This window comes from Trachinotus anak, unplaced genomic scaffold, assembly GCF_046630095.1.
Source record: "Trachinotus anak isolate AG129_WGS33_773 ecotype Australia unplaced genomic scaffold, CSIRO_AGI_Tana_v1 ptg000008l, whole genome shotgun sequence".
NCBI lineage: Eukaryota > Metazoa > Chordata > Actinopteri > Carangiformes > Carangidae > Trachinotus > Trachinotus anak.
The window spans coordinates 10,921,788-10,947,857 of NW_027273859.1; the positions used below are offsets into that span (position 1 = coordinate 10,921,788).

The following is a 26,070-nucleotide window of genomic DNA, read 5'->3' on the forward strand; positions in this document are numbered from 1 at the left end:
TGATGTGGCGCACATTGTGGGGGATGAGGTAGTGAGTTTCTCCACGTGTTCTTGGAAAAAGAAATCCTTAAAGAGCCACAGATCTTCCATTCATGCAGCATTCCTGGGAGTGTTTGTCACCCCCAGTGTGTGTGCCTGAGTGCTTGTTAATAGTTTAGTATTGGCAGACCTTTGCCAAGCATTATTACACACACAACTCGTAGCTCAGGGCTCCTCGTTTTATTGCTTACACACAGTCCTCGAGGGAAGCAATAAACGCAAACAGTAGGGGGAGATGTTTTCTTTACTCTTGCTAAATGCAGCCCAAGGTAAAGATAACACAGAGGTAATAATGAATGCATACACAGTTCCCAAGATGGATCTCTATCATTTTCTCTTGGTCTTAATTAAACACATCTCTCCCCCACTTGGCAGGAGCCTCCTTCAGTTGTTCCATAAGGCTGTATATTGTGGTTGGAATCAGTCTTCGCACACTTGTACACTTAGTTTTGCCAGTCAAACTACGGGTGGTTCTTCACTGGCAACACGTTCATAATGCATCACATCCTCCAGAGGGCTGGTTTATTTATAGTGGGCCAGGTTTATTTTCAGATGATTCTCAGAGAAAGTGTCTCACACTCTCTATTCCTTTGTGTGATCATCATCTGGAGTAGGTGGGGGAGGGGAGGGGTGAGGCACAGGGTTGTGGGTGAATATTATCAGCAGATGTGCCTTTGAACATAAAAGAGCTGCCCTTTACTTCACATCCAAGTCCAGCATCAACCATTTGTCTCTGCAGCAAGATTTCAAGGATTTTACTTCAGAGCTGTTGTCTACAATATATAGCTTAGTATAGCTAGCTATAGCTTAGTTGTTTCCAGGCACTAATTGACAGTGCATTGTGTTTAAATGCAAGTCTGTGTGTGTGTTTTTTTTTTTTTCTGTGTACAGGATGTGGGGACAGTCTGCAGGACAGCAGCGGGAACTTCTCCTCCCCTGGCTTCCCCAATGGATACTCAGCCTACATGCACTGCATCTGGAGAATATCAGTCACGCCAGGGGAAAAGGTATGAGCATATGGAAAGTGCCAGATCAGTTTTGAGACAACTCAAAACAAGAATCACTGACTGTATATACTAATGCAGCTCTGGTAACTCTTGTCCTATTCAGACCTGGCATTAACATGTGTTTTCAGTGATCCAATCACAAGTGGACAGCTCTAAGTACATCAGTTCACGACTGTCACTAGAATGCGTCTCCACATGTGTGAGTGACCACTTGGGATCGGATCTCACTTCCCTGCTCTGTACACAAATAAACTTGCATGTGCTGTTGTTTTTAGCCGGTTCGCCTATGACAGATTGGTCCATTGTTAATGTGTTTGTAATAGAGAGAGCCGGGCAAGGAGGGGTCGAGTGAATAAGCTGCACATAGCTCTACGGTGAAATAAGGCTTTAGCCATTTGAAAAAGTAAAATATTTTTGGTTCATTATGAAACAAAACATACTGCGGCAGAGGATGTCAATTGAGGAGGCGGTCCTTCAGTGTGGCCCAGGACACATATGCGTTCTCACTGCTAAAAGAATGTAGCCACATGTGGCCCAGACCACCTCCAAATGTGGTCTGAGTGATCGGCTCTCAAATGCATCCTGGGTGTGTCTTGGGTGCGTTCAGGCCTGAACTGAGAGCTGACCACTTGTGATTGGATCACCAGAGACAGGTCTGAACAGGGCCGCTGTTACATCTGATTTGTTTGTGTGTCAGCAGTGTGTGACCTTTGGCCCAAACTGTGTCAATAATCACTCTCTCTTGGTTTTTAAGATCATTCTGAACTTCACCTCCATGGATCTGTACAGGAGTCACTTGTGTTGGTATGACCACGTGGAGATCCGAGATGGATACTGGAGGAAGGCACCACTCAAAGGTCAGTTTTAACTGAAGAGTACTTTTCCAGGGCCACAATGAACGATTAATTTCATTAATGATTAATCTGAGGATTATTTTCTCAGTTGATTTCAACATAAACTTCTTGTTTTGTCCAACCAATGATAAAAAAGGTACTATTACAAACAAAAAAGGAAACCAGCCAGATTTATTCCTGAATTTGTTTCTGGGCTATTAATACAAAAATTTACAGTAGTGACACCTAAACACATTTTATGTGTGTTTTTAGTGAGCGAATGGTAAAGGCAAAGTTTGGATGGGTGAAAGAGGTACAAAGCGACATAAGTTTCAGTTAGCCAAACCCAGGACATATAGTATGTCATCAAAGGTTAAATGTTAAACTAAAGATGCTAATTATCTTTTTTTTTTTATTATTATACATCCTCAGTGTAATTGATCAAATCTTGGTCTATATGTGTGTGTTTTCACCTGTGACCCAGGTCGTTTCTGTGGTGATAAGCTGCCTGAGCCAATCATCTCTACCGACAGCCGTCTGTGGATTGAGTTCCGCAGCAGCAGTAACTGGGTGGGAAAAGGTTTCTCCGCTGTTTATGAGGGTAAGCACCCATACCACAACCTCGCCACACTCCATTCCAGCACTGAACGCATGGCCAGTCACACATCCAGCAATGTGGCTAGGAGCTGCATTAATATCCACAGTTTTTGGCTCCCCTACTGCTGATGTGTCAGGCACTTTACACTGCATTAATCAGATTTTGGCCAGTCTTCACATTCAGCTCCATTGTTTCCAGACCATGCAAAGGGATGATGTGTGTTTGTGTGTGTGTGTGGGAGCTAGTGGTGGAGGCATTTCAGCTAATCCACGTTGTGTAAATCAGAACTGAAAGCACAATTTTTTTTTTTGTTTTTTTTTTTTCAGAGGCATGTGCGGATGATATTGCTATCAAGGGAGCTCAGTATTGTTTTTATTGTCTTTATTGTCACATGCAGCCATCTGTGGTGGGGAGGTGAAGAAGGACAATGGCCAGATTCAGTCCCCCAACTACCCCGATGACTACAGGCCTAATAAAGTGTGTGTGTGGAAGATTTCTGTAGCTCAGGGCTATCATGTAGGCCTTACCTTTCAGTCCTTTGAGGTAAGACCCCAGTCCTTTTATATTTATTATATCAATTCATGTTTATTCTTTGTAAATTTAACCTCAAACACTGTACCCTTCCTCAGATTGAGAGACATGATAGTTGTGCCTATGACTACTTGGAAGTGCGTGATGGGAACTCTGAAAACAGTCCTCTGCTGGGCCGCTTCTGTGGCTACGACAAGCCAGATGACATCAAAACCAGCTCCAACCACCTGTGGATGAAATTTGTTTCAGATGGCTCTGTCAACAAGGCCGGCTTTGCTGCCAACTTCTTCAAAGGTGATGGGTTAAGGGTTGTAACTCCAAAGGGAGAGAATGGTCCAGCAATCACTCTGTCTGTCATTATGTTTGAAGTAGTCCAGCAGTTTATTTCAGATATTTTCGTTCCACTTGCACCTTTGGATTCTTTGCGACCCTTTTTGCCGGCCTCTGCTGTTGTTTTGGAGGGTTTCTCTTGTAAGCCATTGAGCCAAGGGGCCTGCTAACAGGGTCCCAACATATCTTTGTGTTTTCAGAGATGGATGAGTGCTCCAAGCCGGACAACGGTCGCTGTGAGCAACGCTGTGTCAACACACTAGGCAGCTACAAGTGTGCCTGTGACCCAGGCTATGAGCTGGCTGCTGACAAGCGCAGCTGTGAGGGTAAGTACAGGGAGAAAAGTTACCAGCCCTGCTCACCATGTAATTTACATGCTAAAGCTCTTAACACAGTTAGCCACCCAAATACAATAAGTACAGTCATTCCTAAAAGCCAGAAAAGATACTGTGATGCTTGTGCGAGCAGGGCACTATCTTTGAAAGATTTAAGTCACAACAATGCAAGTAGTATTTTTATCTCAAATTACACGTTGTTGTTGTTTAAGATCCAATTACACTCTACACTATCTGGTTGACCACGTTAGCGCTGGCTGCCCCTAGAGGAAGTCTTCTATCACTACAGCTTTGTCATGTGTACCAAAATTCAGCTTAGGCAGTAGATTTTTTAGCTGTTGAAGAAAATGTAGAGCTGTAAAAATGAAGGACAAGCAGGCTAAATTGAAATAACACAAGCTCAGATAAAATTTGAAAAGAAAGCCTGGAAAGGCAATGCAGTCACAACAAATTCAATGGTATATGCATAAACAATCCTTTAGGTACATAAACAGTATGACAGAGAGCGTTTCCAACTTTGCAAGATTCTCACACTGACATCTTCTCATACAAAAACATGTTGTCAAGAAAGTAAAAATATGGCACATTAAAACAACAAAGAATGTTGTATTCAACAAGCTGCATTTATTTTGCAGTGAAAAAATAAAGAGGGTAAGAAACCAGTGCCTTATATCTGTACTGCACGTAAAAATAGCTAAATATTGTAACTTTCTAATCTTTACCAACGGCACTGATCAACACTGCACATTCATTTTAGCTAAGAATAGTCAGGTGAGGGAATGGGTACCACCAGTTGTTGTAACATGTTGTGTATTGCGTAACTGATACAAAGCACGCCTTAGTCCTCTAGGCAGGTGGGGCAGTAATCAGGCTTATTCAGGACACAGAAAGGGTATTTCAGAGAGTTCACATTTTAGCTGTATGGTTTGCAACATAACATTTGGATGCTGTTGAAACACGTGGTGATAGATTTTATTTTCTGTCAGCACATTCGCATCTGTATCAAGCTAACTATTTGTCCTTGTCGCTTCCCATATTGTATTTTCTGTGCAGCTGCCTGTGGAGGCTTCATCACCAAGCTGAATGGGTCAATCACCAGTCCGGGTTGGCCGAGAGAGTATCCTCCAAACAAGAACTGCATCTGGCAGCTGGTTGCCCCCACGCAGTACCGCATCACTCTGCTCTTTGACGTCTTTGAGACTGAGGGCAATGACGTGAGCACTTGGGTTATTATGAATCGGCACGGGGTGGGTTTGTTCTGTGTTCTCTCTCTCTCTCTCTCTCTCTCTCTCTCTGTCACCGCACCACATCTTTTCACTTTCATAGCAAATAAAGTCCTCCTCTCCTCTCCGTGTTTCACAATTAAAACCAAATAAAATGCCCCAGCCTCTTCACATGCCCTTCTTCTCTGCCCAGGTTTGTAAGTATGACTACGTGGAGGTGCGGAGTGGGCTTTCGGCTGATTCAAGGCTACATGGGAAGTTCTGTGGAGCAGAGAAACCAGAAGCTATTACCTCTCAGTACAACAACATGCGAATTGAGTTCAAATCAGACAATACAGTGTCCAAAAAGGGCTTTAAAGCACAGTTCTTCTCAGGTGAGTCCTCTGGTAGAGGTGAGAATATCTCAAGTATTTCCATTCAGTCGCTCAGGGCTGAAATCTATAAGCCTTCAAAGGGAACAGTCACTAAGGTTGTGTCCTCTGTGCTTCCTCAGACAAAGATGAGTGCTCTAAGGAGAACGGCGGCTGTCAACATGAGTGTGTCAACACCTTTGGGAGCTACAGCTGTCAGTGCAGGAGTGGCTTTGTGCTGCATGAGAACAAACACGACTGTAAAGAAGGTATTCCACCTCAAACGTTTGTCTCCTTGTTGCGGTAGCACAATTGTCCCTGTTCTTGATTCATTTTTTTTGTGTTCAGCGCAGCCATTAGGGTCGACATGCACAAACTGTCTTGCGTCAAAAACAGTTTGAGTGCAGTCCAAGCGTTCGCCTCTTCGTTTTTAGAATGATACAGAGATCTGTGTTCAATCAGTGATGTCTTTTTGCAGCTGGCTGTGATCACACTGTGAATAGTGTGAGTGGTATCATCACCAGCCCCAACTGGCCGGATAAATACCCCAGCAAGAAGGCATGCACCTGGGCACTCACCACTACTCCAGGCCACCGCATAAAAATCGTATGTGCCACTTCTTCCTGCCCTCTGTATAATTTCACTTGTCAGTCATGTATTTATTTGTGTGTGGCTTATTTGTGTAGATGAATTGCTCGATCTATTAAGGACATCTGTGTTTACTGTGCTGATGTCAGACACTCCCATGGCACTCTTATGATGTGTGGCTCCCCCTTATGTTATTATCTGCATTTTTGAGACATACGGTAGATCATTTTAAAGAAAATCAGTACCAGCTTATAAAATAAAAACTGGTCATGCTGTTTGCTGTTTTTTTTTTTTGTTTTTTTTAAACAGCAATATAAAAAATCGGAGGATATCATTTAGTCAGATATTGTAAATTCTACTGTGCCTGTGGGCTGAGAGAATCAAGATAATGTTTATTATCATTATCATTATTTTATTTTAAAAAGTAGCCTAAAACACTAAGTTTGAGTCCATACATTTCTAATGATATCTTTAATTTAAAAAAAATTACTCAGTCACCATTTTGTTTTTTCACAGGCCTTCAACGAGCTTGACGTGGAGGCCCACTTGGAGTGTACTTATGACCACATTGAGATTTACGATGGGCGTGATGGAAAGGCGCCTAGTCTGGGTCGTTTTTGTGGCACCAAGAAGCCCCAGCCCATCACATCTAGTGGAAACAAGCTGTTCATTCGCTTTTTCTCTGATAATTCTGTGCAGAAGAAAGGCTTCGAGGCATCCCACACCGCAGGTAAGAAAAAATGTTCTTTTAACAGTTCTCGGTTCCTGTTCCTGCTAAAGACAAAAGACAGTAGCACAGAGTATTTTGAGTCTCTAAACCTTCATGTTGTCAGTGGATTGAGTTAATTTGATGTTGATTAATCACATATTAAACCTCGCATGTTAAACTTAATTAACTTTTTTTGGCTGTAATACTTTAGATTTAGCTTTGGTCACAATTCACCACCCTGTCTGAGAATGATTATGACTCATATATAACTACAGAGTGTGTTAAAGAATCCTGTGTGTCTGAATGACTGTAAAACCACAAATTAGCCACAGACCAGCAAGTACAGCAGCTGGTCTTGTTTCTTATCAACTCTGCCCTCCGTCTACAAAAAACCCGACTCGGCCCCGCTTTTCTTTCTACAGAATGTGGCGGTCGTCTCAAGGCTGAAGTCAAAACCAAGGACCTGTTCTCCCATGCTCAGTTTGGGGACAATAACTACCCCGGCGCCTCCGACTGTGAGTGGGTGATCTCGGCGGAGAAGGGCTACGGCGTGGAGCTCATCTTCCAGACCTTTGAGATAGAGGAGGAGGCGGACTGCGGCTATGACTACATGGAGCTCTTTGATGGAGATGACACCAAATCTCCACGACTGGGACGTTACTGTGGCTCAGGGGTAAGAATATTTTTACAGAAACTACTGTTTTCTTTGACAACTACAACTGGCCTGTCACAGCACGTTTTCAGTTCTACAGTATAAAAGCAGGAGTGTTGAGACAATAGTTTTGGAATTAGTGCTGCTGTTGAGCAACCTTTGCCAGCAGTTCGTAATGGGGTGACTTTGTGAACTGTCCTGGGGCGTTTGATTCCGGTCCATACTCTAATCACTTTGTTAAAGTTGACGTGTTTGGGAGTGTTGCTGTGGAGGCAGCTGTAGGTCAACACAAGCCGTCACTCCCAGGACTGTCAAAATCTCTGGCGTTGGGTTGTAACTGCAAATTAATCAGCCAATGCTGAGGCTGCAGCCGACGTCTGGAACAATGAGGGCAGCAGGGAATAGAAACACGAGTTTCCTCAGGTCAGAGAACAGCTTGATTTCATTTGCACACTTCAGTAATAAGCTCTGGCCTTTTACTCACGCCTGTTCCAATGAATCATTCGCTGGAGGGGACGTAACACCCTCAGAACCCCAGGGAACGGCTTCTCAATCAAGTTTCTTTTTATAAAACAGGTTGAAATAAACTGACACAATTCAGTCTAAAGTAGGGTGAAAACTCATTATAGTGTGGGGAGACTTACACTTAGCCCAAGGGCTTTTCTCAGTTAAATAGTAGACTACATATTGCTGTGTCTACAATAAAATTTGCAGGCCACTTTCTTCTTGTGTTTTAAATCTCTTCGCCAATAAACCAAGACTTATGGGCTATTGTAGATATATTATTTATATTATGAATGACACCTTTAATCAACTGTCTGGTGTTTTTACACTTGGTTGCACAAGCTTTGACGTTGCAGCGTTTGTCTTTGTCATAGCCACAGGGCAGCTGCCACAGTATCTCAACCAACTAATTATTTTTCAGTATGATGTTCTGAATTAATATTCATGTGACACCACTATTCTGACAAAAAGCCAGGTCAAGTGTTGCATATTTTCTGTGCTACAGTTAACTCCTCATTTGTTTCATTGGAAACAGTTTGGCTGACTTTATACTCAAGACAGTAGAAATATGCGAAGTGCTGTGCAGTATATGGTTTTGTTCAGGGGAGAAATGAGCTCTTTCTGCAGTGGTGCACCTGGCACTAATCATCAGAGTATATTTTATCTTCACTTCAATAGCAGCCAAAGCCTGAATCAGAGTAAAGCTGGAAAGGGCCAGTCCTGGTCACGGACCCTTGCATGGCCCCTGGTTGTTACAGAACTAGCTGTCCTTTGTAGTTAGAAGCCATTCCTCATGGTCACTGATTTGACTCCGGTTTCAGCATGTGAGAAGTCTTTAGTTTTAATTGAAGGGCAGTCAAAGAACCAGCAAGTGACAGCCACAAATGAATCTGTTGTTTTGTCCGTCCTGACAGCCTCCAGAGGAGATCTACTCAGCCGGTGACTCCATTGTGATTAAGTTCCGCTCTGACGACACTATCAACAAAAAAGGATTTCACGTCCGCTACACCAGCACCAAGTTCCAGGACACACTGCACTCACGCAAGTGACCAGCGGGGGCCGGAAGGGGCCGTGCGGGGCAAAGGGGCAAACGGAGGGGCCCCCAGGGGAGGCGCCAGCCTGACGCTCGGAAACCTTCGGCCACCAAGATGAATCAGACACGACAGAACAGCCGCAAGACCACCAAACGCACCTCAGCTCCTAGGGGCTCTAGCTCCCCCCACAGACTGTGAGGAGTAAAGCCATTCTGCAGTACACCTTGTTTTTACCTTTTTATGGTTAGGATTGGGGTGGGAGGGTGAACGTCCGCTTTAGGCGGACAGTAGGGGAAAATTTATTGACCCAGTCCCCTCCAGATATTTTTTTCATTTGTTTCTTTTTTTTTTAAAAAAAAACATGCCTCCTAATAAGAGGCACAAAGGAAAACAGTGGATTCTCAGGACCTGCAGGAAGGCAGGCATCAGCTGGACAGATCCCTGCTTTTGTCGGGCCAGCCCACCACATCCAGGGGAGAGGAGAGGAAGAGGAGGAGTATGGGAAGGTCTCCTGCACTCCTCAATAATTGCTCTTCTCTCCTTACACTCTCATCCCTTTGGTTCAAGGATTCCAATCCGTAAGAGGATTAGAAGGACTTGACTTGAGATTTTGATACTGTATGTCAGTCAATTGCATGTAATTACAAGGAAAGAAGGAAAATTGTACAGTGACAACACCAGCATTTGTAATTGGCATTGTCCTGGCAACCAGTGGCAAGATTCTCGTTGTTACCATTAACAAGGAAATTAAGGAAGCAGTTATCTTATTAAAGGACTAATACATGAAATGTGGTCCATGTCTTCTGGTTGGTAATTGCTTGCCTGATGACTGGCTATTACTGTACCTCCATGTATAAAGTAATGTGTATGATCTTTCAAAGGGAACATGTGCTTTTCTCAGCTCGAACCAGTTAGCACTTTACAGTGAATTGTTCCAAAATCATGAGCTTATGAATTTTTGTGAAATGCAATGCCAGTTCACTTATTTTTAAATGCATTTTATCTCTCTTATTCTTCATTGTTTTTTTTTTTTTGTTTCTTTTTGTTTTTTTTAATTGCTCCATTTAGTTCCTCAGGCATACTTGAACATTGTGTGTGCCCTGTAACATGGGGTAATAAAGATATGACTTATGTTTCAGTGTTGATTTACAGATCTGATGTAAAATAATTTCTCTCCAGAGAAAATGCCTTTTCTTGGTACAATGAAGTATTTCTCAAGAACCAAATGAGCCTGGGTATTTATTGTTATAATAATTACATATATGATGTAAAGGTGGAAAGGTACTGTTGAAATTAGCCCTATAATTGCCTTCTAATGTATAGCCATTGGTCTATGTTGAATATACTATGTTGCTCACTCATTCCTTTTCTCCATTTATTTCTCACCCAACACGATGGAAATTATGTGTGACTCTGCAGCCGTCTGACACATCTGTTCAATGTCTGACCTATGTTCACAATATTAACGGATTACAGTGAACCTGATTTATGCAGTTTAAGTTAAACCATGTGCTGCATTGCATCGACTGAGTTGCATGAGAGCCGGAGTAACAGAAGCGAGTACTTAAACGGCACACTGGTCTGTGTTTGAAATGTTTTCCTGACATCCAGGACACACGAAGAACAACTATATGAGCCAAATTGAAATATCCATTATTCATCTTATCTGTGATTCACTATTTATAGATGGAGCTTGTCATTACAGACCACAGTAGGAAAGTGTTTCCTTTTCCACCTTGCTACATATTCATTATCTTGCATGTAACCTTGCTCTGCCTCAGTAGTTTTTCTATTACTATCCTGTTGTGCTTCTTCTTAAAAACACAAGGAGCAATAGTAGTATCATTGCACTGAAAACTGCCAGCGTGGCACAACTGAAAGTAGGGCTGTCACTCGACTTAATCCAACAAAAAGTACTGCCAAATACATGCAGACATAACAACACTGCTGTCTGGGTGAAAAACAGTTTGGGTAAACACACTTTAAAAGGACTGAGGCATGTTTTACATTCATGAATAAATGAAAAATAAATTCCTGAAACATGCAGGTACTCGTGTACCTTTACAACACTTATCTGTATCACAGTGAAATCTCTCCTTTCTCGTGTTAGTCAAGAGGGAAATCAGTGAAGCCAAACTGCTATTTAGATCATTCAGTGGTTGAAAGGACTGGGGTGTCTTTGATTCAGTAAGAGCAGACTGTATTTCGCTACTTCTAGATCAGGAGACATAACATCTTACCCTATAACATTAATATATCTTTATACACCAGCTGCAAATAACAATATTTGCAAGAAAATGTGGAAAAACACCTTCACATCTTACCAAATGTAAACGGACCACTGACATTCATACTCTATAGATTTCCCTCCGCTGACAGTGGAAATATTCCAACAACTAGCAGCACACAATTTTCCCTTTCTACTGCAACATTATAAATCTGGTTCTGCTGCTTCAGGAAAATAATGAACACAGAGCTCTGCAGAATCTAAGTTGACTAAGGTTTTTCTGCTTTTACTCAAAATATTTGTTCACTTCTTCATACCTGTGTATCTATCATGATGAACAGGAAAGCTCGTGTTGTTTAATAACCACCATGAAACATTGATGCTCTGCAACACAATGTTAAATCTGAGCTGTTCCATATGAATAATTAATGACAGCCACCCGGACATGTGACACTGTCTACTGCAGCTCTCCCAGTAATTATGTGATTGTAAGCAAACAGTGACAGGTCTTTATCCCGCTCCGCTGCTCCGTTACATAACAATGCAGGAGGAAACAGTGCTGAGCTTTCAGGAAAGAAAAGACCCGAGGCTTTCTGCACCTGCTTTATTTGACGTTTCAAAGTAACACACACACACACACACACACACACACACACACACAAAAAAAAAAGAAATTTACTGCTCTTACTGCAATTGAGTCAGTCCTCTCTCCCTAACCATTATTGTGCTACATGGTTTGACAAATGGCCCTCACCTTCACTGTGGGGCAGAGCGGAGCCAGCGTTGATGAGTGTTTGAGTGGTGCTCTTAAACTGTGCGAGAGCTGGCTGTGTTACACTGAGTGCCTACAAGAGTGGTGGAGGGCATGCAGAGGGTACACCTGAGGAGCTGACAAGAGGTCGCTTTCAATTGGTGCTGATGACAAAGAGACCAAGAAGCAGTTTGAGATCTAAGATATAAATGTGAAAGGGTCAGAAAAGTGGATGAAAGCTTGTGGTAAGTATTGGCATACACAGCTCCTCAGAACAAGTGTGTGCTGGCAGCATCGAAAGTTCAGTTCAGAATGTGTGAGAGCAGCATACTGACATTTACATCACACTTTACATCGAACAAAACTGTGCACAGTATAAATTCGGCTGAGACAACTTTTAATCCAGCCTCAGCAGGACATCATAGCTTGTGTTTCAAATGTGGCTGAGAAAATCACATTCAATACACAATTAAGAAAACACAGAAAAAAATTAAACAAAGGAGATGTTTCACAAGATGGCCATGAATCATGTGAACACTAATCTTCACAGACGTCAGAGCGCAGAACCCCGTCGGTGCTCACAGCAGCAGGTCACAGAACAGTCAGCGACTCTTCACAACTCGATAAGTTACACTGATGAAAACTGTGACTCAGCCAGTGTTTCCCAACCATTACTCAGTCATCTCCACCTCTCTGCAGAGGGCGATACCGGATTAAAAAAAAAAAACCTCAAACTGAATCATGGCGACCTAGAAAGGTCAACCCACTAATATGAGTCACATAGTCATTGACACTATATTTTAGAAGAGATACCCTGTGGGTGAGGATTTTTTTCTAATACAATCCACTGATCAATACATGTGAAAAAAAAATGTTTTTTGTGATGAGAAACTGCTGGAGTTGATTCTGACATCTTTGTGCTGTAAAGTACAAGATCACTTACTGATCTGATATTCCTTCTAAACATGAAGGAAAATAAACGGCTTATAGTTCTCATAATTTTGCATCCAGAGGAACTCCTCCACCTGACATCAGTGTGAGTTGAGGGATTTCTGTGTTTATGTGCTGATTGACTTCCAGGCCAATGCCCCCAGCTGCCTTCCCACCCAGCACACAGCTGCTCCCAAGGCTGCAGCCGCCATCACGGCCAGGCTGGCCTTCAGTACAGCGCCTGGGGGTCTGCTGAAGCGGGCGGGGGCCATGCACGCCAACATGGCCACAGTCACGGTGAGGGTGAACAAAATGGAGACGGCTGTGTTAATGGCCACTATCTGGCCAAACTTGGCAAAAGGCACAATGACACAGAAGAAGAGAGGGACTGTGGAGATCGCCGTGGTGACGGCACTGGACACTATGGCAACGCCCACATGGTTCACTGCCTCCAGGGTCCGCCTCTGCCTCTCGGCCCGAGGCTGCTGCAAACGAAACACAGATTAATGGGACGAGCCGCTCCTCTTTATTCATCAGCCTCCAGAGCGCTTCTCGCCTTATTAAACCCAAAATGTTAGTCATTAACTTGTTTTAGCTCGTGTGTAACCAGAATACATGAAAAAAAAATTTGTGCCATGACACAAATTTACACTCCCATACCAAGTTATGGTCAGGTGTAGAGGGTATGCCAGCAGCCAGCAGGTATCCCTCCACCAGGTGCAGACAGTAATCCACTGAAGATCCCACGAGTATAGACAGAGAAATCGCCTCCACTGCTCCCATCTCCCAGCCCAGCCAATACATGAGCGCCACCACCAGACAGATGACTCCTGTTGAAGGCCAAAAACTCATAGTTACACACCTGATCCCAGCACAGGCTTGAAAATTCAATTAAACATTTACTCATTTGGCAGATGCTTTTGTCCAAAGTGACTTAAAAGTGAAGGGCATTAAGTGCAAGGAGATTGGGAAAGGAAGTGCATCAAAAAGTGCATAGTAAGTGCTAGTTAGGCATGTTGGGTTTTAAAAAAGGAGGGAAGAGATGAGTTTTCAAGAGAATCTTGAAAATGGCCGCCCCTGCTCTGATAGAATCGGGTAGCTCATTCCACCATCAGGGAACCACAGATGAGAAAAGTCTGGACTGAGATTGCCTTGCGTACACAGATGGCAATGCCAGTGACTTTCCCTGGAGGAACGGAGTGGCCGAGAAGAGTTCAAGTATACGGGTGCAGACCCAGAAGTCACTCTGAAGGCAAACATTAGTGACTTGAATTTGATTTGGGTGGCCATGGGGAGCCAGTGTAGGCCAATGAGAATGATTTTTTTTTTTTTTTTAAATCAAGCCATTTCCCAATCTGAACATACAGCTTTATCTCTTACCTAGAATGGTTATGAGCACTGGCAGCAGTAGCAGAGGATGTGCAGTAAACACAGACACAGCTGCCACACAGATGGCCAGAGACAGCAGCAGACTCCAGAGGGCACTCTCCACACCTAGAACCAGACCAGAGAGCACTGCTTTGTCACTCTTCACTTTGCAAAAAAACACCCATCTCTTTTAGAGGAAATTTCACATTTCACTTGCCTATGATTTCCATGAAGATCTGCTTCCAGTGCTCACAGGTTTGGAAACCTCGTTGCAGAGCAGAAGTCTGCGGGAGGCTGGCAAGTTGCTCCTGGATGAAGTTCTCCCACTGAAGGAAGTCAGAATAGGTCTGAAAGGAGGATTTCCCCTTGTATGTGGTCTTTGGAGAGCAGAGGTTGAGCATTAGAGACGGTACTAGCTCTGATATGTGCAGCTCTTTGATGTGTGAAGATGAAAAGCTGAGAGATGAAGAGACTTACAGACTCAAAGGCCATGGACAGCCAGCGGACCTTGCCTCCATGCATTCCCACCGCTCCATGGGATAGCTGCCCCGGGAGGAGGTTGGGTTCAGGGAGAGAGTGACACTCAGGATGAAGCAGAGGCAGAATAGAAGACAGCTTGTTGCCTGAAGGAGAAACAGGAGAACGACCAGAGACTTTAAAGCACTTTTATCCTCTATGGATGATTTTTTTCAGTAGACTTTTATCCATTTATTTACTCTCTGTTAAGAGTATGATTTGCTGAGTGTCACTGCCCGGTTAACCACGTTATTTTATTTTACAAATAGGTTTTAGGGCTGCAACTACTGATCATTGTCATTGATTGTCATGATTTTTTTTTTTTAAATAAAATACATATTGGAAAATAGGGAAAAACGTGTTTTGTCATGTTTTGTCCAACCAAGAGTCAAAAACCCAAAATATTCAATTTACTCTTTAAAAGAATAATACAATGTGCAGATATTTTCATTTGAGAGGTTAGTACTTATGCTTAAAAAAAGACTCAGACAGCTAACCATTAGCCAAAGCAGTTGTTGATAAATTTTTTTGTCCATCCAATTTAATCCATTCATATGGCTCATATTATTACTTTATGCAATTTCATGCTGAATTGTGTGTGGGCGTTACCTGAAGGCAGGCATTGTGCTCCTCCTGGCTTCACAAGTTGCTTGTTTGCACTAACAGCTTTACAGATTTTGCAGAGATGCCCCATCTCCTGGAAAATATCAAAGTCTGGATCCAATATAATGCTGCCCTTTGGAGAAAAATAAACAACGTGTCAACACCATGTGGAAATCTTAAAAATCTGCCTCTGCATCATCTCTGTTGACTGTAAAGATACGTAAATGACACAGGTGTGACCCTCACCATATCGCCAATGACATGGTTGTCCTTGTGTTCAGTTCGGTTGACTCCCAGGATCCCAAACACAAGAAAAACCATGGCCCCGGTGTCGACCAGGGGACGCACTGCTGGGTGGCCACACACACCACCACTGCATGGGTTGAAGCCAAACGTTTTGGATGGTTTCGTTTTGGCAGCAGGCGAGGGATCTTTGAAAATAGAACAGAGAAAAATCTCTCAGGGGCATTTATTTATACAGTGTAAAAATATCTGTACAACTGGAGTACTGTGGAAAAATCCTCCAGTGGGTTCATAGACTGCAACTTTAAGAAGCTATATTTGAAAAAAGTGTCATATCGCTGCACCTTCTTTGTATTTAAAACTCAACATGAGAATAAATTAGATAAAAAGACAAAAAGATATTAGAGCAGACACATGCAGTGTGAGAATAGTTTTCCTGATGGGCTAACAAACCATCTCTATGTTAATGATGCTCTCTGACACTGTGACACTTCCTCGCTTACCAGTGGGAAGAGGAGAATAAAAGACTCCCTGTGTGGGTCCATCAGGCCCAGAGCTGATGCCACAGCCAGGCGGGTTGACACACACTCGGCTGGGATGAGGTCTCAGGCGGTGCTGTGCAAAGTACAGCCTCCTAAGAGGATAGAGCAAAGCTTAAGTGACAGAAACCAAACACGGTGACAGTGCATCAAAATTGTTCTCAGATTTTTCTTCTGTTGTGCTTTCACCTGCTGTTCTGCTGCTGTGGAGATGCTGCTACATAAAAGGAAAACTCTGACGTCCAGCCATGATGGGGCTCACATGAGCCAGATGTGATCATCCAGCTGGGGTACGGGTGGTACACATGGGAAACACACACTGTCATTCTGGTGGTGTAATTGTTGTGGGGCTGATTATAAGCCTATTCAGATAAAACAGGATTAGTCACTTTAGTTGCACACATAAGAGACAAAACTCTACAACTAATTATAAATGCTGCTATTTTATAAATCTTTGTAAATATTGAACTGTACATATTACATTATTATCCATTATTCATCTTTTTAAGTATTGTTACTGACATCTTGCAGTTTTTCTTACTTGTACTGTCCACTTGGCTGCTTGGACACTGTAAATTTCCCCAGTGTGGGACTAATAGAGGGCCATCTTAATCTTAATCTTATTTTAATCTTTAAAAAAAAAAAGTTATCAAATTGACTTTTTCCTGTTCCCAAACCTGAAATGACGACACCTCTTCATGCTGCGTGCTGCATAGTTTCCATGGGGATGGAGTGCTGGTGTTAAGGGAGAAACGGTAAATGGTTGTAGAGGCTCCAAGGTCCAGTTTTGATATGTGCACTGTCAGCATAAAGCCTAAAAACAGTACCAAGTGCAATATTTCAAAGTCATGGAATAGGCTTTAAATAAGAAGGAGGAGGATTTTTATGTGCTGGATGTTTTACCTGTTTGGTTGGTGCCTGAATTTGGTTTTACTGAGGTTTTCCGAGGAGCAGTGGAGGTTATTGAGCTTGGGGTCTGCTGACGTGTAGAAAATTTAAATGAGGATAAAGAAGTGTGGGTGTACAAAGAGTGGGGCTTCTCCATGAACACACCTGCAAGACACATGAAACATATTTGTTTTGGATCTGTAACGTTAATTGTAGGGTAGGTTTTCATCACTGCCGCAGTCTCACCTGAGCACATGGGACAGGAGATGCCTTGACCACTGAGATTACTCCTCAGAGCCAGCAGAGTCTGGAGGTTCGTGTCGGGGCGGAAAAGTAAAGGGGCGTGAGTAGCCGGCCTCAGGAGACAGCAGCACCCAGCAGACAACAGCAGAATCAGGAGGAAGACACCTGTGAAGGCAGGAAGACAGTGCCAAACAATGGCAGAGGGGAGGGTGTGATGGAGCAGGATCAAGGATCAATTACAGTCACCTCTGAAGAGGGTGGATGAATACTTCATGAGAGGTGCCTACTCTTCCTCTGACAGCCTGAATCCCCTCGAGACGGACAGAGAGTACATCATTTCTTCAGTAGTTCTTATTTAAGATTGAAGTAACTCAGTCACCCCGACTCTAAATCATACATCAAAAGCTCAGCAGACAATATCTGAGAAAACCAAATTATAGAATTTCACATTGATCTTCTTAAGGTATAGATCGAGTTCAGCCGTTGTCAGAATCCCAGTGAGTTTTCAGAGTTTGTATCAAATCTCACCTAGAACGGCCTTTCGTCGCTCCACAGCTGGTTCTGCTACTAAATGCTTTAGGGCCCACTGGAGATTCGTGCTCACCACACCCACATGCTGCTGTCCTGGAGAGGACAGAGGTGTCTCAACCGACAGGGACAAAATGGCTGCATCACCGTCTGCGTCACATGAGTCTGGCCGAGACAAACACAGAGACTTTACTGGTGCCTGGACAGCAGCATTTTACAGCCTGGACTCGTTCCCTTTTCCATTCTCCCTCTGTCATTCACACTATGCTAGGGAGATAATAACCTCACCTGGATCCATCTCCACCGACAGAAGTGCCACATCATCATCCTCATCTGACAAAGGGCTGTGGCTCGCTGACAGGCCCGAAAACAACTTCCAGCTTCAGAGGGCAGTTTAGGGAGAGAGACAGCTGAAGGGATTACAACTCACCAGAGGTGTTGCACAGCATTCACAACTAACATCTCAAACAAAAGTAAGAAAACAATGCCTCACCACTTCATCCAGGCATGTTCGTGGGGCCCCACCCACTGAGTCCAGATACACAGGGCGGCTGGCATCAGGACGGATACCCAAAGCCAGCAGCAGCTGACAATGAGGGCCATGAACAGGCCGAAGTCATGCACAGCTGGGATCTGAGTGTCATTCAAATGAAGCACAGTGTAAAGGACCTTGAAACATTCAATTTGTGCTTATCGCATGAAATAGCTGTCTGCTGAGAGAAGCAATTCTATTCATCCATGGCAGGGGAGTCATTTATACTTCCCGTATGGATCCTATTAACTGCTGAATTTTTCCTCTATGATTACCTGAGAGAAAGTGTTAGCAGCATAGGCAGCTGCGGTGGTGAAGGAGGTGAGGAAAGTAGCTCGGCCAGCTGTTTTAATTGTGTAAATCATTCGCTGCTGTGGCTGTTTCAAATGAGACGCCTGTCTGAAGGTGCTGATGAACACAAATACATCGTCCACCCCTGAGAGATGATGAGAGAACAAAAGACTTGTTTTGGTAAATGTACTTTCACAAGGGTTTTCTCATGTATGGGAAATATGAAGCTACAGCTAGCAGCTGGTAGCATTATGTCTATTAGCTTAGCTGTGCTGGACTATTTCTTGGCCGTCCTCAAGGTTTCACTGGTTGCTTTATATTGACGACAAAACTTCAGGAAGCTAGTGTTACCGCCAAAAATTTGTCCGACACAAGCCTTATAATAAGACCACAAACATGTTGTTTTTACATTTTGGTTTTCCAACGGATTAATCAAACAAGATCCAACCTGTTAATCTGGGAGCTTTAGAGATGTTGGTAGTTGGATTTTGCTGCTGTTGCACAGAGCCATGCTAGATGTTTCCCCTTGTTTCTAGTCTCAGACTGCTGGCTTTAGCTTCATATTTGGCCTACAGACATGAGAGTGGTATCAACTCTCCTAACTAAATTTCTGCAAGAAAAATGAATAAGTGAATTTTCACAAAATGTTGAACTGTGCCGTTGATGGCAAAAAATCGGATGTTTTTCTTACCAATACCGATGATAACAAAGGCTGCCACTCCATTGAGAATGCCCAGGTACCTCACACCAAAGACAACATGGTATATGAAAAGAGCCATCAAGCAGCTCAGTCCAATGCTGGCCAGCCCAAAGAACGTCAGAAACACTAGAGAGAGACAAGGAAACCACAAGGTTCTTATCAACAAGCACAGATGCCACAAAAAAGACTTTGACAGCATAACATCTTTTATAAATGGACATTTACATTTACATTAATATAAATGGAATACAAAACATAGTGATACTGTACCGGAAAAGGAGGTAAGGACATAGACGAGCACAGTAATGCAGACTCCACTGATGACAGCCAGCATCATGTCATTGTGGAAGGTGTGCCTCACCTCATCATCAAACAGCTCTGTTCCCCCATACAGCACCTTCACCTGGCTGGGGCAAGGACAGCAGGTACAGAATAACATCAACAATGTCTAGCTCATGTAATGAATGTGACTATAATACAGGAAAATAGACAGCGGTGAGGGATGGTGATGTATTGTAATAAATTGTCTTAAATTGTCATTGCAGTAATGTTTTCCTGACCGGGTGGATTGCTTTGCCAGGATGTCTCCATACTGAACCACAAAGTTTTTGAAGCGTGTTCTCTGCTCATCTGCTCGGTCCTGCAGGGAGTAGTAGGATGGCAGAGGAGCTCCGAAGTGGATCTCACTGCGTAAGAGGGAGGAGGAGAGATGCTCAGGGGACAGACTCTCATCTACGTACCAGTAGAACTGTGGGTGGGTGATGGCCAGACTCAGAGAACCTATAAAACAAAACATACAAGGCACATCAGCACAGTTGGGTGGACTCTTAAAGGTAGTTCTTAATCCTTGAATATCATCATTTTTCCCCAACTTCCTCACCGTGGACTCACCTTGAATATCAGCCAGGTCTGGGCCCATGCCATCATAGTATATCTTCCCTCCTCTCTCACTGGGGTAGAGGTAAGAGAGGAGTGAGCTGGGTGGGGAGCAGTAGGACGGTCCTAGTGGCAGATCCCTCAGCACCTCCAGAGGCTTCCAGCAGAATTGATGAAACTGTGGGTGCTGCATGAGCAGGCGCTCCACATGGTGAATTGTCTGCAGACGTTCTGGGGTGAAGATGTTGCGATCGCCCTCCCCTTGAGCTACAAACACCAGCTCGATCCTCCACAGAGCCTGGCTCTGCAAGTAATAATTGGGAGAAAACCTGCGCTTCCTAATGAGCGACAAAGTGGAATTTCCACCCCACGATCTCTCCTCTTCCTCTTTCGCTCTGTAATTTGAGCTTTTGTGCTTCCCCATTTCCTCCTGACCCAAATCAGGCACTGTCCTTTTATCTCTGCGCCCTGCTGCTTCACTCTTCTGATCATCTCCTGCTTGGAAATGGTCATTTTGAGGAGTGGGGGACCTCATGCCCTCATTATCTGTCCTGTTGAACAGTCCCTGTCTGCCCAGCTTCTCCAGCAGAAGCTCCCGCAGGGCCTCAGACTCGCTGTCATCTAAGTCTCGCCTACGTCGGTCCCAGGACCCGAGCTGAGTCTTTACAGCAATGGTGAGGGCGTCAAAGCGCTCGGCAGAGAAGTGACTGTGAACCTCGAAGGCACTGTAGGAGAGGTCTATGTCCAGAGGAGGGCAGTAGAGAAGCATGTAGGCAAACAGGGCACACGGTAGCAGGACGACCACCCCTAATACCACTCCACTAGCCCAGGGCTGCGTGTAAACCCACCCCACCACCCCCCACACTCCACATCCCCCAGCATGCCCAAACAAACAGCTCTGTCCTGCTGCGTGTACTTCCCCATCCTCTTCCTCCTGCTCCTCCTCCTCCTCCTCCTCCTCCTCTTCCCCTCCCCAGCTGGTCTGAAACAGCAATGGCTCATCCTCCACATCCATGCTGGCACCTGTCAGGGACACATAACACCACTTGATCATCACTCACTTAAAGCATCACCCGCCCCTTTCTCTCCTCAGGCAGGTGGACATGAGCACAAAATGGATGTTTGAACAACCAGTAGCTGACATAAGCATCAGGCAAAATGAAGGACAAGGTAACTTCCGAAGTTTTGCTCAGCGAGCAAGGACGTGAGAATTAAGTCTGTCCTCAAGCAGCTGTCGACGAAGGGTCTCCATTGGCAGCTCACATGGAGAAAACTGAAAGAGGGGAGACCTTTTTTTTCTCAAGGGCTCACAAGAGAAAGTGGTTTGCTGGGTCCTGCTTTAAGATGCTGATCACAAGAGCTTGAGGGTGAGACAGGCTCCAAGCTGTGACTCAAATTCTTCTCTCTATCAGCAAGTGCAAGCCATTATCACCCGGAGAGAGTCTCCTGGTGGCTTTCTACATAACAGCAGTCGATGTGGCTTTGTCTGCTCAGCAGCAAAGTAAATCATCTCGCTTCTCTAATTACCGACAAGGAGTGCGAGTGAGATATTAGACACAGCCGTGGAATAAGAGAGGGTTTATCTCCTGTGATGGGCAGCCTTTGACTAAAAGTGTCAATAGGTGCCACTTTTTTTCCGCTCGTTTACACACCCCACACTGCAGGCAGTTTGCATTCAAGTGGCAGCGAGCCTGCTAACTGCAGCAATTTATCTGTTCTCTTTAGAACAAGGTCGGCCAGGTAAGACAAAAGATAGCTGCGCTCAGCTCTGTAGCTTAAGTGAAAATCCATCACGAAAAAGAATTCATAAATTATACCCTTTAATCAATATTTGTAATATGATTAAGAATCCTAGAGTTAGAAGGGAGAGAAGAAAGACTCTTGAGAGACAAACCCTGAAGCTAAGAATGAACTGAAAGCTTGTTGATTTATGGGATTTTTGTTTGTGCTCTTGCACCTGAATAAACTTTATTTCATGGGGTGTGTTAAAGCAGAAAATGTGCTCATCTCCACTGCAGAAAATCACCTAATGTGCGGTCACTGCGTCCACAAAGTCATTCTCCATTTCACTGACAATGGAGCAGCTCATGGATGTGTCTCATGGCCACATCATTACCAGTCTAAACTAAACGGTCTAAACAGTCTCTCACTTTCTGAGAGACCGTTTTTAATGTTCTCGGATGTCCACGGGACTTATATACGCTAATCCGGTTTTATGCTGGATTTTTTTTCCTTTCATGAAAGAGATGAAGCTGGTTGAGTTGAAAACCAGGAGCTCCACACTGTGTCTAATATTCCGTGAAAGGGAGGCCAATTTTTAATCTGCACAACACTTGGGTTTATTAATTAGCATGCCATCTAACTGAACAGACAAGGACACCGGTTCACCTTTTAACGGGAGAGCATCTGCCCACGCAGTGTGAATGTGAACTTTCTGCTCTTTTGGAGGACAAATTCATTAATGGTGTTGAGTACTGTGGCTTTAAAGTGCAAAAACAGAGGACAAAAATATACAGTCTCAACAAAATCATCTAATTATTTTCAGTCTGCTTTGGAATTACAGTGCTGTCTCTTTCTAAAATAACAAGGAAAATAATTTGTTCCAATTTGCAGGGATCATTTGAAGAGTACTGCGGGTTATCTTTACCCATCATGGGCTATTATTTAAAATGAGCATTATGTTGTTTTCCGTAATGCTATAATGCAAGTCGCCTTTCCTCTTCAGATGTATTTCTGTTCAAGCAGTATGACCAATTATGTGACCAATCTTTAAGAAATATGTGAGATATAATCGTGCATTTAATGGAAATGGAAACTCAGCTGCTAATTTTGGTAATTAGATTATTTTAATCCTGTTACATTTAATCTCAGCCTCTCCATCTTGTTTTGATGATGGCACTCTCATCAACAGGAGATGAGAGGAGGCACGCAGACAGGCATGGAAATATGTCGAGACGAACGAAGTGGAAAGGAGAAATTCAAGTAAAAAGCCTGGGGAATGACTGAAAAGAAAAACACACGCCACAGCCGTCACCCTTCAAACAAACGACCAGCACCTCAAACATCTGTGAAAAGAAATTGTGCTGTTTAATATTCATGGAAGAAAATCTAAATGAGAGGACTATCGGCACATCTCCACAGCTTCATTTCTGTCTCTGTTTCAACATCAAAACAGGCTGATTAGTGGTGCAATAGAGTGCAGAACTCATTAGAGACTGACAGACATAGTGCTTATAAGACACTGAGGCAGAGCTCTGTGCTTCATGCTAAACCTCTATTCACCTACTGTGTACTTTGCAACAGACAACACACAGGTACAGTGGAGCAAAGATAACTACAGCGATGCATGGCCTCAGGGACACATCCTTTTCTTTCGTCTTGATCGGTCTGACGCTTTTTCGCATCCAAGAACATCGCACTTCATGTACAGTAATTATGAGCGGTCTACATCTGCAAAGCACTGCGAGCAGTGCAGAGCCTGGTATAACTAATGTGTTTACAAGCTGCCAGAATTGTTTAACACTGCTATTTTTCTGCAAAGATTAGGAGAACACAGTCGGTTTAAACCCTGTGCAGGTGTGGATTAAAAATAGAGTGTAATTTGGCATGGTGTTTTCTGTATAAATTGGAATAAAAAGCTGTCTTCCATATGGCTCAGTCTATATTAAAGATACGTCGTTCTTAATAGAGAGGCTGTGCTTCTTTGTCTGTAACATAGTTTTAGAATCAAAAGTTGAAAAATGCACTGAGAGGCCTGAAATGAACCATCAAACAACAACATCTATTTTGCAGGTTTTGAGGTAATCTTATATTAATCGCTGGGAAAAATGAACCTGCTCTTATATTATGGATGCTGTGTGACTGAGTATTGGAATTTGTAGCTTTTTTATTTTATTTTTTATTTTTTAAACCAGTGCAGCACAGGTGGTCATGCCGCACCTGCCTGCTTGTTATTTGATGGACTGTGTTGTGCAGCACAGAGTTGTGTTTGGGTCTGGGCTGTCTCATGTGCCGTGTTCAGCAGGTTGTGAGCAAAAACGAGGGTGTACTGTAAACTCAGCTAGACAGGATTTTCTTGTAAGTTTTTTTTTTTTCTCTCAGATAAAAACGCAGGTTAGATGAGTGTCAGTGTTTGTTCCCTACATCTCTGCATTGTGTCAGGTAGGTGAGGTGGGAGCTCTGAGCAATCCCAGCATGCTGTGAGCCTGGACCCTTCACCTATCATCATCTCTCTAAACCCACCTTTCACTCTCCATCCCTCTATCGCTTGCCTCTTTTCTCCCTTCAATATTGCTGCTTTTCCTCCACATCTCTATCTTGTTCTCAAAGGTGAGAGATTTGTAACCTTCATTACTGACAGCAGCTAAAAATAACCCCCACCCCCCCCTCAGTTTATCTAGTCTCCATCTCATCCAATATGGATATCACATGCTGCCTCCTGCCCCACACATATTCAGCCTGGTGTAAACTCAGGCAGCATACCAGCTCATTTAAAGGGGCATTGATTTAACCACTACTCCTCTATGAATATTCTCCTTATGCATGAGCGCTCAGCAATGTGTTTATAGCGAACGTGTCTTCTATTCTTTACGCACTGTGAAGCTGGAGTCCGCGGTTCAAGTCAAACTCTCGAGATCCATTTGCACCCAACAACAGCGTTAATTCTCTTATTGTCGATGAATTCCTGCTCGCACCGAAGGACTCACAAAGCTCTCTCTCTCTCTCTCTGTGTACGCTGCGTGAAGCATCCTGGGGATATTCCATGCAATTTCTCTCTTTCTGCTGAATAAAAAATGGAATAAATAAGCCTCACACGATGCTGAAGGTAGTTCCTCTCTGGCAGTGTAATACAAAATGTGAAAACAACAAATTCAAACAGATAATGAAGCCTGGTTTCAGAAACTTATCTGCTTCAGAGTTACTCTGATGAACAATGCTTGTTCCCTAAGCTCCCTGCAAGCACACAGCATGAGCTTTTATTGATTCAAAAACAATTTCTTGAATTTCCTTCTCATTTTCTGGATAATTGCACAGTGTACAGCCTTCAACGTTGAATATTTATATCAATATTTATAATTAGGAAAAAACAAAATATCAAAGCAAGAGCCTGCAACATTAAGGTGAGACTTACCTGAGGCTGATTAGACAAGAATTACAGGTGGAGATTTCAGGCCTACTGGGTCCACTTGTAATGTTCTGAACTTGTGCTCTGCAATTTCATCTCCTCCGTGCTCTGGTGTGGGGGAAAAAAATAATTTACTGCTTTATTGTCATACTTAATAACTCATCAGGAGAAAGAGACACCAAGGGACTCCTCACAAGAGAATGACACACAAAAATCCAACCCCCCCCCCCACACACACACTCTCTCTCTCTACAGGAATCCTCTAATCTCAGCAGTTAATAATGTGTTGTTTTCCTCTCTTTTTATGTTCCCTGGTCCTTTATCTTCCGTGCTCCCTCCCCTCCTCTCTTACCCGGTTGTCCAGGCGACAGAGTCAGTGAGAGACATTTCTTCCCAGAAGCTCCTCTCCCTCTCTCTCTCTCCCATGGCTTTGTTCAGCCTGCTCTGCTGACTGGCTCACTGGTGGGAAAGAGATGAGGAGGGGGGTACAGCCCAAAACCTCTTGCGCTTCTCAGATGGAAGGCAAGAAAGCATTAAGGGATTTTATAAATGAATGAAAACATGTCTTGGGCTGGTTTCACTCTAGATCAGCTGCTTATATGAAACCAAAATGATGCAGTTAGTCACGACGCTGCCGTCCAGCCCCCTCCCATTGTGTCAGAGTTGGTATGGTCCAGTCTAGTCTGAGTTGGTGGGGAGGTGGGGTGTGTTATAAGAGGGTGATCAGAATAACTGGCTACAGTGTGAGACCAAGTGCAGGCAATTTAAAATAATCACTTGAAGTAAGAGTTTATTATCTTGTGGTTCATTTTCATTTTGGAGCATGGTGCTTACTGCATCTGCTCTCTGCTGTAGATGCAGTTTGACTCCTGTGTGTACAGCACCACTAACAGTGGGGTTGATTTGACTTGTCATGTTTGCCTTGTTCCGCTAATAGTCCTTTCTCCTGGACTGTGGTGCCTTCACTCACTCTCATC

General features: G+C 43.6%; 2 protein-coding genes and 1 long non-coding RNA gene across 6 annotated transcripts in view; 1 reads left to right on the forward strand and 2 right to left on the reverse strand.

Moving 5' to 3' along the window:
• The window catches only part of bmp1a (bone morphogenetic protein 1a), a 30,554-nt gene extending 20,460 nt beyond the window's left edge, over window positions 1–10,094 (forward strand). Inside the window, exons 8-20 of one of the 2 annotated variants that reach the window (XM_071482554.1) lie at window positions 931–1,046; window positions 1,801–1,903; window positions 2,364–2,480; window positions 2,875–3,020; window positions 3,107–3,302; window positions 3,539–3,664; window positions 4,727–4,887; window positions 5,090–5,270; window positions 5,390–5,515; window positions 5,725–5,852; window positions 6,351–6,564; window positions 6,966–7,216; window positions 8,614–10,094. In XM_071482554.1, coding sequence (XP_071338655.1) covers window positions 931–1,046; window positions 1,801–1,903; window positions 2,364–2,480; window positions 2,875–3,020; window positions 3,107–3,302; window positions 3,539–3,664; window positions 4,727–4,887; window positions 5,090–5,270; window positions 5,390–5,515; window positions 5,725–5,852; window positions 6,351–6,564; window positions 6,966–7,216; window positions 8,614–8,748 — 2,000 coding nt within the window. In that variant the 3' untranslated portion in view covers window positions 8,749–10,094. Of the gene's footprint in view, window positions 1–930; window positions 1,047–1,800; window positions 1,904–2,363; window positions 2,481–2,874; window positions 3,021–3,106; window positions 3,303–3,538; window positions 3,665–4,726; window positions 4,921–5,089; window positions 5,271–5,389; window positions 5,516–5,724; window positions 5,853–6,350; window positions 6,565–6,965; window positions 7,217–8,613 lie in introns of both variants that reach the window. The other variant, XM_071482552.1, reaches the window with a different exon arrangement.
• Window positions 1–26,070, reverse strand: part of LOC139623916 (uncharacterized) — a 70,544-nt gene that overhangs the window by 37,196 nt on the left and 7,278 nt on the right. The window lies entirely within an intron of this gene.
• On the reverse strand, window positions 9,091–25,569 carry disp3 (dispatched RND transporter family member 3). 3 transcript variants are annotated; one of them, XM_071482550.1, is made up of 23 exons: window positions 25,446–25,569; window positions 25,100–25,201; window positions 24,564–24,750; window positions 19,984–20,991; window positions 19,653–19,872; window positions 19,363–19,499; window positions 19,084–19,218; window positions 18,377–18,537; window positions 18,063–18,202; window positions 17,858–17,949; window positions 17,570–17,734; window positions 17,045–17,206; window positions 16,814–16,963; window positions 16,588–16,724; window positions 16,100–16,272; window positions 15,875–16,005; window positions 15,375–15,559; window positions 15,135–15,261; window positions 14,487–14,632; window positions 14,227–14,386; window positions 14,022–14,135; window positions 13,302–13,471; window positions 9,091–13,123 (listed from the first exon to the last, which is right to left on the reverse strand). In XM_071482550.1, the coding sequence occupies exons 3-23, from the start codon at window positions 24,730–24,732 to the stop codon at window positions 12,770–12,772; spliced, it is 4,236 nt and encodes a 1,411-aa protein (XP_071338651.1). In that variant the 5' UTR covers window positions 24,733–24,750; window positions 25,100–25,201; window positions 25,446–25,569; the 3' UTR covers window positions 9,091–12,769. The 3 variants fall into 3 exon arrangements, with proteins under 3 accessions (XP_071338651.1, XP_071338650.1, XP_071338652.1); XM_071482549.1 differs by having other exon boundaries at window positions 9,091–13,126; window positions 25,446–25,568; XM_071482551.1 differs by lacking the exon at window positions 24,564–24,750 and having other exon boundaries at window positions 9,091–13,126; window positions 25,446–25,567.